Source organism: Hesperophylax consimilis, chromosome 4 (genome assembly GCF_061612785.1).
Source record: "Hesperophylax consimilis isolate HC1 chromosome 4, BYU_Hcon_1.0, whole genome shotgun sequence".
NCBI lineage: Eukaryota > Metazoa > Arthropoda > Insecta > Trichoptera > Limnephilidae > Hesperophylax > Hesperophylax consimilis.
The window spans coordinates 29,834,407-29,847,115 of NC_142839.1; the positions used below are offsets into that span (position 1 = coordinate 29,834,407).

At 40.8% G+C, this 12,709-nt stretch overlaps 1 protein-coding gene across 3 annotated transcripts in view; it reads left to right on the top strand.

The window, feature by feature from the left end:
* Nucleotides 1-12,709, top strand: part of chinmo (Chronologically inappropriate morphogenesis) — a 172,159-nt gene that overhangs the window by 90,549 nt on the left and 68,901 nt on the right. For 2 of the 3 annotated variants that reach the window (XM_089651642.1, XM_089651643.1), the window contains exon 1: nt 9,091-9,235. The exons of the other annotated variant lie outside the window; for it this stretch is intronic. In XM_089651642.1, the coding sequence (XP_089507768.1) occupies nt 9,213-9,235 (23 nt within the window). In that variant the 5' untranslated portion in view covers nt 9,091-9,212. Of the gene's footprint in view, nt 1-9,090; nt 9,236-12,709 lie in introns of those variants that run through there. 3 annotated transcript variants of the gene reach the window in all.

Here is a 12,709-nt window from a genome sequence, read left to right on the forward strand (position 1 = left end):
CACGGTGGCCGCGTGCGTCTGGTCGGCCACCTTACCCAACCACAAGAGGCGTAGGGCTAACGGCATCTTCGAGGCGATTTCGCTGAGGAGGGCCGGGTTGGAGAGGTAATCGCCCCGCAGATTCCCCAGCGAAGCCACGATGTTCTGCACCGTGCCCGAGAACTCCACCAGAGCCTCGGTCGATGCGTCCTCTTGCAGTCGGGTTAGCCGCTTTATCCGGTCGAACATGACCGCGGCGACCGAGTGCGCGCCCCCAAAGCGGTGCTCCAGGACATCCATGATTTCCGGCACCTGCGCCGGGTCCAGGAGGAGAGGGCTGACGGCTTCGCGCGCCTTTCCCTTCAGGGCACGCTGTAGCCGCATCAAATTCTCGGCCGCCGTCATCCCGCAGGTGGCCGTCGACTGCAGGAATTGTGCCTTCCAGGCCTGCCACTCTATGGCGTCGCCAGCGTATGGCGGCAGGTCCTTGGCGCTGGACTGCCGGGCGATGAGCGACGCCATCCGCTCATCCTCGGGGTGGGAGCGGGGTGTACCGCCGGCCTGGGACTGCCGGAGGGCGTCGGCAAACATGGCCGTCACCTGGGCGAGAGGGACACTCCCCTGGTTCACCCAGTCCCGCGTCTGCCTCGCTGCCTCGTCTGCGCGGTTGAAGGCCCCGTATCCATCCATAGGGGGCTGCGATGGCGAGTCTGCACTCGGGGGAAATGCTGAGAACTGGGCGGGCCCGCGGGTCACACCGGGATAGCCGTACTGCGGCTCTGGTCCACCTCGCAGCGCCGCGGCGCCTGGGGAAGCGCCGTCCGTGAGTGGATCCGCAGCATGGTTTCTCTCCGTCCCGGTGTGAGCCCTCACGGCGCGGCGCGAGTTCCCGAAAACATCGGTAGTCTGGGCTGTGGCTTGTGGCACAGTGGGTTCTCCCCCCACTGTGAAGGTATGGCTGTGACCGGGGCCGCTAGGGGGCGCCGCAGTCTGTGGAAGGCCAATGGTTTGCGCCTCCGCTGCGTAGCTCCGAGTAGGTACGCCCGGGGGCGCCGGCGTCGGCGTCGGTCCGTAACCCAGCCGCGGCGCAGTGGTGTGCGTCTCCGCTGAGTAGCCAGGACGCGGCGCAGTGGTGTGTGTCTCCGCTGAGTAGTCCAGGCGCGGTGCAGTGGTGTGCGTCTCCGCTGAGTAGCCAGGACGCGGCGCAGTGGTGTGTGTCTCCGCTGAGTAGCCCAGGCGCGACGCAGTGGTGTGTGTCTCCGCTGAGTAGCCAGGGCGCGACGCAGTGGCGTGCGTCTCCGCTGAGTAGCCAGGACGCGGCGCAGTGGTGTGTGTCTCCGCTGAGTAGCCCAGGCGCGACGCAGTGGTGTGTGTCTCCGCTGAGTAGCCCAGGTTCCGCCTGAAGCCGCTAGATGGCGCCGCCGTCGGTGGGTACTCTGCCCGTGGAGCTGTGGCGCGCGTCTCCGCTGCGTAGTCCGGGTCTCGCCCGAAGCCGCTAGATGGCGCCGCCGTCGTCGGGTACTCCGCCCGTGGAGCTGGGGCGTGTGTCTCCGGTTGCCAGGCTGCAGGGGAAGCGGTCCGCGGGAGGCCCTTCAGCGTGGCGATCAGTTCTGCCATCTGTCGGGTGTGGTCCTCCTGTAGCTTCCGGTTGTGCCGCCTCTCAGCTCTCAGCTCGAGCTGCACCTGCCGGAGCGTGTCCTCGCTGGAAGCCTCGCTTCTTGACGAGACGTCGGCCGCGGCAGGGGGCGTCTGTGGTGGTGATGCGCCGGAGGGACCAGGCAGTAGGTCCGCTCGGGGATCAGAGGGGGCCAGGGGGGCGGTTGGCCGGAGTCCGGGGGGCGCGGCTGTGGCCGCCCCGGTTGGTGTGGGATCATCGCTTCCCTGCGATGAGTCCCCGTCAGCGCTATTCTTCCCAGAGCGCAGTGAAGGTGACATCTTCCACGGAGAGATCCGGCGGCGAAGGACCACTTATGTGCCAGACGTAATGTGTGACACACAAGACTGTAAACAGGGCGGTGATCCCAATCCGTGGAGGCGTATGATGCCTTCCTTCAGTGGCGTGGAGGGGTAGAACGGGGCCGTCTCTGAAGCCGTTGTAGCTGGTCCGATGCTGATTCTGGTCCTTGTCGTAGAGTCCGGGTCTTGTTGTAGAGGCAGAGAGGTCCGGGGTGAGGCGAGGGTCAGAAGAAGAAGAGAAGGCGAGTAGAGTCAGAAGTCGGAGCGAGGTAGAAGGCTGAGCAGAGAGGAGTGTAGAGCTGGTGGTGGTTGCTGGATATCTGATGTTTCAAGGGACTGTTCCCGTTTTATAAGACCCCGGCGGCCTTCGCTGGCCAAGCGACGCTCACACGGGCCTGCTTTCTCTTTGATTCCTGGAATCGAGGCCCGTGTTTTGTGGCGCGCCCGCGGCCCGCCGCCGGGTTAGCTACCGCCTCTCGGCCGGTAATTTCGGGCCCTGTGGTCGAACGTGACCACGGCCTCTCTCTGTTCGGGCACGGTTCTCAGAATCGCGCTGGTGGAACGTTCGGGCGGCAAACCACCTCGTACGCTATGACGGCGCACGGCCCTTTGCTTCGGGTCGCGGCCGAACGTTCCCTCTCGTATAAGCACGATTCTCATAACCGTACCCGAATTAAATGCTATACTAATTAAATGCTACTAATCCACCAGCTCTCTCGGTATACTTCTCTGCCCGTGTCTCCTAGCCAAGCTCCGACGTTTCATTTATTGTTTACATAATCATTTTTACATAGGGGTTCAGACATACATTTTATACATTTCTTTCATTTAATACAATTTAGGATTAGACAGATTGGCGTAGATTATGGATTGGCGACCGCGGCCGAGCCCGGAGCAGTACGTCCGTAACAATAACTATCAATAAATTCACTTGTCACCAGTCTTATAAGTTCTTTTCAAGTTTTGGTCTGTACCTTTGGTTTAATAAAGGTGCACACTTTAATTCTTCTGTGCATAACTTCTATACTTCAAAATTAAGAGAGGTGTTTTTTTTTTAAGGAAGACAATAAAGACAGGATTTCTTTGAGACCATATGAGTTATTCCCAAAGGCGAAGAAATTAGACTGAAGGGTTAAACTCCTGTACAGCCGCGTACAGATATTAGCAACACAACAAAGGTTGGAACAAATTACCGTGTCCATGCCCGTTCGATGCGCAGGTTCGTGCGCACAGCAACGTACACACTACGGTCATTTGTTTCAATCTTTGTTGCATTGCATGTTGTGTTGCTAATTGCTAATTGCTAATATCTGTACGCGGATTAAGAGTCTATTATATTATTATGAAAAATCTTGTTTTCTGTTTATCACTATCCATATTTCATAGTTATTTTTCTTGTTTATTTTCTTATTATTATTATTACATAATTTAATTATTTGGACCTTAATTCCCTCAACACAAGACCATTGTCTCTTTATGGTGAGGAATAGCTATTATACATAATATTTAGAATAAAATAACTTTGTTTTTAATACCACTCTATTGTATATATCTGTAATATATAAAACTAACTGCTTTCGGTCCACCCTGAACCTCCATTCGAGCATTATAGTTAATTTGTTACGTCTCGTTCATAAAATACATTATCATAGCTAGTAGTTTCTCTCTGTTATTGGGTAAAATATTCTCACATAAAATGAATGAATGAAGTCCACCTAAACTTATCTGCTTTTAAAATCAGGTTTCTTATGGAATTTATGAATGAGTGTCAAATGTCGCTGTACATTACATTTTAATCTGAAACATACAGACTAAAAAAGACATTTTCCAAAAACACCAAGTCATTTCTTTCCGGAATTTCAAGGTCATCGCAAATATTTGCTGCAAAATGTTTTTATCAGGAACAATGGAGCTTTGAAATATCCAGACAACACCGTATAGAAAAAGAGACATATTGATAACTTTGAAAGATGTGTTTGAAATTAAATATTTGGGAGTAATACTGGACTCCAAACTGACTTTTCTCAAAACACAAAACAAAGTTTATAAAAATATACATAAAATTTAACCGTTGAAAAGAATAAGGAGATTACTAAACACAGTCTCCAGTAAAAGTGTTTTCAACGCAACCATTATTCCACATTGTTCATTACTGTAGCATCATTCTATTCTTAGCCAATGATGAGTTAATTAAACAAATGACAATATACTAAAAATTATAATGAAGAAAAAAATATTTTCTTAAATCAAAAAAATGTTGAAGAAATTAAATATCTTGTCATTTGAACAGATTATTTACTTCAATACTTTATTTTAAATCTACAAATAATTAACGGCCATACATCAATTGAATTTCTAAGAAAATTTAAAACCTGTATCACAAACACACACACGAGACGAGGAATAGAAATGAAATAAGACTCCCCTTCAGAAAAGAAACAGAGTCAAAAGTAGTTGATGTACAGGGCAATAAAGATATTTGGCGAATCACCAGAAGAAATAAAATTAGAAGAAAACATAAGAAAATTTAAACTAAAATTAAGAAAATTTGTGTTTTTTTTAATTGTACGTCTGTAGAAGTATTGTATTAGGACATATATTACTATGCACTTATTTAAAATACAACAAATAAATATAGTTCCATATTTTTAAATTATCAATAGATGACTGTATATAAAAGGTGACGCAAAAGTCCTAAGGCAGTAACTTCGTTTGTAAATATAAAGACTTGTATCTGTTTCTTATTCCACGTTCATGACAATGTCATCATTGTCAACGTGTATTCATTCTACTTCTGCTTACTTCACAAATGTCATAGTCGTGATGACATAAGACGCCATTTGCAAAATGAGAGCATCTTCCGATACATGGTATATATTTTTTGCCTTTCCTTACCCATTAATTTAATATGTCTTATTTTTTAGAATACTTTATTCTTACTATCCCGATGAAGGAACCTTCGATTGAAGCATGTAGATGTCTTTTATTGAAATGGTGGTTTAGAAAGATAATTATTTTCATTTATATAAAAAAAACTAATGAAGCTTTTGATTGGTTATTACAAGTAAACAAAAACCAAAACAAAGTGGAAATTTGTCGGCTTCCGTGGTTGACGTATAAGGCTGTAGAGTACTAATCTCTAATCAACATGCGCTGGTTAATTTTATTGAATTATTTTGTGTTTTTTCACAATGAATTCTTTAAAAAAATAATATTATGGTATAATTGCGGCACGTTCCAAAGTTGAAGATATTGTATCACCCTGTTGAAAGATCTTTCAGAATCGAAACCTTGCTTGAAATAGCTTTAGCCATGTTTGGTGACCATATCTCCTTCCTCTTCCCGCTATATCCAGCCTCACGTCATACCCCAATTGGGGATGCCATAGTCTCACTGGCTCCGGTTAGCATGGAGTATGTGAGGTATTTATATAATATAGAAAGGAAAGTATTGCTCACGTAAAAAATACAAAAGTTGTATTTACAGATCTTACGTTCTATTCAAGATTTCCCGCGTATATTTTAACAAAATTGAAATGGATAAGGTCTTTAGTGTCATATTTTATATGAAAATAGGCTCATTAAAATGGTCTAATAGAATGGGAAACAAGACTGCGATAAGAATTTTATTTAGGGCACTTATCGTGATAGGATATTTGGGTCAATGTTACAAGTTGGTATACCGAATACATTTGCATCGTGTCTTGCACACATTACAATACTAGTTTTGGTTTAAGTGGCATTTATCAACCCGATAAATAACACCTAATCTACGTATACTTTACTAACGATTTTTATTCGTTTTCGTTGCGAATTTTCTCTGATTGTGAACATTAGTTGATTGAATAGGTAGTTGAAGTCATTTTAATCCACACAGCTGGGTGAATATTAGATGCCCAAAGAAGAAATACATTAATCGTATTTATTATTGTATTCTATAAATTATATTCTAAGTAATATATTTTTATTGAGTTTATTATACTTGCTTATGAGTATGACCTTTGCTCCAATTTTATCTTATATTATTAAAAAAACATTTGCGTTATGAACAGTCTTTATACATGCACATTTTACAGTATTAGGAAGAGATTATATCATGACCAATACAATAACGACAAACATTTTAATATAATAACAATCGCCACCGGTCGGTGGCCGAGTTGACATCGCGTTTAGATCCCACTCAGGCGTAGCGTGTTCAATTCCTCGGCTGGCTAAGTCCTCCATCACAACACAAGCAACATTTTCAGCTTACTGTAATATTGTCAGGTTATTCGTAACCCGGGAATGTTTGTCTTTCTTTTCAAAAATTAAAAATTAAATTAAATTAATTAAATATACTAGCGCTGACCAGTAAAAGCCCGCGGGTTGTTATAATTGTAGAATTTGTGAAGCTAAAAGTATTGATAAAATATTACCATTGCCGTTCAAAAACAAATATTTGTATTTTTTTGTTGACAAATTAGAGAGACGTCAGAAATTTTATTTTCGAATGAACATCTTAGTAAACTTGCGAAAAATAGGTAACGATATCGTCAAAAATTTAAACAACAGAAAAACACATTTCAAATATAACATTATAATTTTTAAAAAAATGCTACTAACATCATCGCTTGTCTGATATGATTTTATCAGTTCCAATTTTGAAAAATTAAATGTTCATTGAACGTTAATAATTTTACGCATTACACAGAAATATTCACATGACTTGTTTTGTATTATTTTAATAGAGAAATCTGCAGTTTTTCTAAATACACACATTAATTTTCTGTAGAATGTTTGAAACTCATACACAATTCAAAAAAGTCTTTATTTTAGTAACGTCACCCATTTTAAATAGGTTTATAAAATTTATTAATTTCTTTTAAACATTGTTGATTGTTGAAATGTTGTTTAGGAGAATGAAAAGCGCATGAGAATAATGATAATTTTAACCATCTATTTAAAATTCACAATAATACACCCTGACTTTTCTACCGGCCTTATTAACATCCGTTTTGCGTTACTTGTTTGACAATCGATATAATTATATTTCCGTTGTGATTTGGAACTCCTCGCCTCGGATTCAGGTCGTATTTACTCAAACAAAAATGGCGCTTTCTTTTTGTTTGCCCGTGCCTGAAAAAAACACCTGAGAATACTAATTACATAGTCATTAGCGTTTCACCGCACACACATGTTAAACGCGTTATGATATATAAAAAAGGAATCAATAAATCACTCCAGCTCAAAGCAGCTGTTATGTCGTAGGAGTTGCAATACTTACAATAATACACTCTCACGTGCACATTGTCAGGGATGTTTGACATTTTTATTGAAAAAATAAATCAGTAAAAGTTCTGCAATAATTCGTTCTGTTTATATTATGAATTCGTCGGAAATTAAGTGGATGGTCAGCACTCTTAGGCATGTACTCCTCAGGATGTCTTCTGAGTAGGTCACCCATAAGATGTTTGAATATGTTAATGAAGTGCCATGGAACCATCTTAAATTCGCTAAACAAGATTAGGTACTGCTGAAGAACTAAAAATGGCATACTAGCTGGAAGCAGGTGCTTTTATGTACGGGGCGACTGGTGCCGAAAATACCGATTAAAAGAAAACTGCTCTTATGAAAAAAAAAGTTCAGTGGTAGCTTACGGTTGTGAGACATGATACATTGGTAAGGTTAGGTTAGGCAATAGTTGTTAACCTAAAACAAGGACACCGAATTAGCAGTCTTTGCAAGCAAAATATGTTTAGACCTTTGCTTGAAAATCATGGAATAAAGAAAAACACTGGAAATGCGATGTGGGCGTGTTTAGTGATCCAAAAGTTTACCCAATCGGGCCTTAAATTTTTAATGAATTGCTGTGCTTCATCATCATTATAAAATTCAAAGGTGATGGCGATACACGATGTCGAGCAAGTGTTAAAGTGTTAGAGAAACATAGCGCGTTCTCAATGGTCTAGAACCAAAAAGTACCAAGTCAGTACCGACAATCGTTAACATTAAAATATATTATCTATTCAGTATTGAAGATAGATATTCCTCTTTTAAAATGACGATTTCGATAATATAATTGAGCATGGTTCTAGTTCAAACTTCTGCAGTCGGTGCAAGTTGGGACCCAAATACTGCGATGAGTTGGCCATGCGGAAAAAATGCCAGATATCTGGACACTGAAAATCCTGACCAATTGTGCACCCCAGTGCATTCAACCCGGATGAATGCCGGGGAAGGGGTACTCCGACAATGTGGAATAATAATTAAACAAAATAGGAAGAGAAATTTAACGACTAAAAGAACAGAGCAGTATTAGAAATTTTTTGGAGGCCCAAGGATGTGGCGCCATGATGATGATAGAAACGTTAAGATTTATAAAAGTAACACGATAAATTAACATGACCCAGGTTTATATTATGTCGTGTCTGTGTATTTACATTACTATTAAAATTGAGGTATGCGGGGATGTTTTCCGAGATCGAATACTAATTTGTGGGTTAATTATATGCTTTCAAGATTCAATGGCGAGTTGTTGCACAAACCTCTCATCCAGTACCTGCACAATATGTTTCATGTTGGATAAACTTATGAATGTTTAATATATCTCGTTGGTTACTAGGGTAGGGTAGGCAAAAACCCTCGTCCATTCATAACTTTACCGCGTGTATTCTGTAAAAATTGAATGCTTCGAAAAAATGCTTGTAGATTTAAAATGTATACGGAGTGGTACATTTTTAATTCATAACATTTTATAAACACAAAATTAGGGGTAAACCTTTTTGTTTCTCCGTATTTTGTCTACGTTTATGCACCAAAGTGAAAACAACATTGCAAGTGTAAGATAGTATGAAATGGATTGCTCCTAATGTGAGCCGTTCTTCATAAGTAGTATGAAGTGCGTATGCTAGCTATAATATGCAGAGATAAGAGAGTGTGTAAGGCATTTGAGGCGGTTTGGTCCGGGTCCCTGCGGTTTCAGGAAGTACGAGTATCACCGCACCGGGCAGAAGTATGTCGACACTTTCCCGGTAGTTTTCCCTCGCATGTAATCGAAGGCATCGATTCCTGTGTGTCGGCTTGTCGGGGGTGGGTGCGCGCGCCTGCCGCCGACCCGCCCCCAGGGGGTGGGGGTGGGGGCGCGCAGGCCGCCAGCGCTAGTCGGTAGCGAGCCGCCGCCGCAGTGGTATGCCCGCCGCGACGCCCGCGACCTTCCCGCGCTAATCCCACAGGTGAGACGACAAGCAACTGACAGGCGGCCGGCTGCATCGCCGCTACCTCCCACACGCGCACTTTATGCGCAGGAAATTCACAACGAAGTGAGTCCTACCATTCCCATCAAACCATCTGGTGTTGTCGTAGATTTGTCACCATACATCCAGCCATCCTCCCTTCATGCCGCGATCATTTCCGCCACACGATGCCTACTGCACCCGCTGACACGTACCGACAACTTACCGACCAGGACGCACGCATCTTGCTTTCCTTATGGCGAAGACGAGTTTCATGCGTAAGATTCTATCTATATTTGTGTTCATCAATAAATTTCTCTCAATTTACTTCCGATGACAACATTCTTGTCATTTCTGTTTATGCAACTAATGTGACACTAGGCAACGATAAACCCTTCAGACTTCGAAACTCGGATGCAGCGCTTATTCATTTATTGTCAATTCATTCGATGTCTTCAATGTACTTACTGTTCATGGCATGATGTGTATTTCTAAATGTTTGGTGTGTTCAATATGTGTTTGTTTTCTTGTGAGGAAAACAATTTCTGTTTATGCATTTTCCCAGTACTTTTCCAATAATTTTGAAAATGAAAATTTTTTACGATTCTTATCAATTCCATGTAAACTTAATTTTGCGTCGGGATTGCACCTTACGCTTTTCGATTTTCTAACTTCACTTCCGCATACAAGATATAACGTGATATTCGGGATGTTTAAGCGTTTTAGTTTAAGCAGCAATTAAAAGTCAGTTTTATGTACATTATGTTTTATATTTCTTGCCATAAATGGCTCATTTCCTTATCTCTTATTTACAAACATTCATTGCATATTCGCCGAATCGATTGAAAACTGATCAAATGTTAATTTCCGTATGAAAAGTCCGCCTCGAGTTATATCGTTTTGTACGTTAGCGGGTTACTTTTTTATTTGGTCCACATATACTTAGTGTACAAACATTTTGATTGTATGTAGGCTATCTTATCTTTACATCCCATTTCAAGCTCACAACTTTGCGAGCAGCTTTACTACTGGGTAATCTGAAGTTTGGACGTTTGAATGTGTAATCATATTTGTTTTACAGGTCGTAAAGCTTTTCAATATCAAATGTAATTATTGAGAGAATTTTAACTATATTCAAAGATTGGGGAATAGAAAAAGACTATAATATATTCAAGAGTGATACCGTTCTACCAAATGATCTACTTCAACCAATTCATTTAACTACATTTTTGTAATATCTCATACTTATTGAAAACTATGAATAGTGTTTTTTTTTCAATTCTTCGTTTTTCCGATATTAGCATCCATCTTTGAATCGTAAGCAAAGTTGTATCCAAACTAATTATATTTTGTTTATCTATTTGTATTTACAGCCGACGCCTCGTTACATATAGATAATGTTAATTGTAAATCGCGGGATTTTTAGTCATCGTATATTTAAATTTACTATATTAAAACCGGGTCATCTAAAAGAGGTGGTCGATTGTTTAACAGAAGTTATAATTGTGGATATTTTTGATGTGACGCGATTATTATTGATAAATGAATTAATTGTGACTTAATTTTTTACACAAGATGTAAAAGTTAGCATTTACTCATAGTGTGAAAAAATATTCTACAGCGTAATATTTAATATTCTGCAGGAAACCAATTGTTGCTAAAATCTACCGCTATTTCCTCAACATAAGTTTTTAACACATTATTGATTATAACTCTGCAGTTTTTTTCCAACCTTTGTACACTTGTCATCTAAGGGGCAGAGACTAACAGACAGAGAACAGCATCAGGGTAAGGGTTGAATTGAAGGGTTAATCGAATGCCAATCTGATGAAAGGTTCACTTAGATATCCCTGCGTGGGTACTTTAACCCTAAAACCACAAACCCTTAAGTTAAGGAAATTAAGTCTTCTCCGGAACGATCCTAAATGCTAAGCAATTTCCTCGTTTTCTTCTTTAATGCATTTATAAAATATAACGAATAGATTCAGCTTTTTGTTTCTTGAAGCCATTTTTCACTTAACTATCTTTAAAATTTTCATTTTGTCGTTGTATCCAAAAAATAAAACAATTATCGAGAATAGTTCCGAAAATATCTCCACGACGAAGTAAAAAAGATCGCAATATTAATCGAATCTTGGTTTATCCGGTTATTCTCAAGTTTCTGCAAATAAGATTAAAAAAACTCGATGATTTTAGAATATTTTAAAATATTCATTAAAACATTTTCTGGAGCTTATTTTTTTAGCTCTAGAACGCATTTAAAACTGGCTCATTTTTTGACTAATTCGATAGTTGCACAATGCGCATTAATGGGACCGTCGAAGTTTATCGAGCTACCGCAACGCGTCGCGCCAGACGCCTCGTGCTAATATCCAAACAATAACAATAAAAACTAGGAGACTTAATGAAGAGGCCTGCCGAGGTAAAGTGTACGTTGGGTGGATGCGACCAAATATCGGCGCTGGCCCTAGCCGGCCCTTGCATTCCGCTGCATGACCCATTTTCCTCTCCGGGCCGGCGAGCTGCGCTTTGGGCCCACATTAAGGGCCCGGGTGCGAAACTAATTTTCGATTGCGTATTCAAAATGCGTTGCTCGCCTTATAGATACTCGCAATGGTGCTCGCTAGACTTGAAACACCCATTTGAATTATTTGTTTCGTTTTTAATTTTTGGGATTGACAGATCTAACGAAATAATTGGTATTTTTAATACTAATGTGTGTTATTTGAGGTGTATAGAAGCAAATATGCATTAATGTTTAACAAAAACAAATCTTATATATGAAAAAAATTCATACTCTTTATTTCGTAAATATGGTGACAATTTTCAACATTATATTGCGGAATACATTTTCTACTTTAGTTTTAGTATGTCTAATATTTATATGACACCTCAAGCTCGCAGTCCTAATTACTACCAAAATTCACAGGTTCTCCGCCATTTCATGTTTTCACTAATGAGTCTGTATCATTCAGAGTTCTTAAACTGCAAAAAAATCCTACCTAAAAAGTACCTTCATAGTATATTATAATAGTCGCGAAAACTGAAAATACTTGGAGGTGTTTCAAACCATATGCACATCATTGTACATAGATAGCTACTTCTTCGTCTGCTTCACAAATTTATCGACGTTACGTCCCGTCAAAATGGCCCGGGACATTCTGGAAATTTTGCCATATTTAAGATAAACTCAGCCAAGGCTGAAGCTATTTGACATTTTGTATTCGCAGGGCACTGGTAGACTCATTAGCGCAGAAAAATGCACCACGATGATAAAAAATAAGCCTATGACTTCATTAAAAAGTCACTCTTGGAGGTATATTTTTTTCAAGGTCTCCTTTTCAGTACTAGTGTATGAGTGAGAAAAAGATTCAATGACAAAGATAATATCATGCTAGGTATAAAGAGTATAAGCAAAAAAAATAGTACTTTCAATTTTGCAATTTCTGGAACAATATCTTCACATGCTATCAAAATAAAAATATAGTTTAATTAAAAATAGGCACGTGTTACTCAATCACACAATATAAGTACTAATGCTGTATAAATTTTAAATCTCTC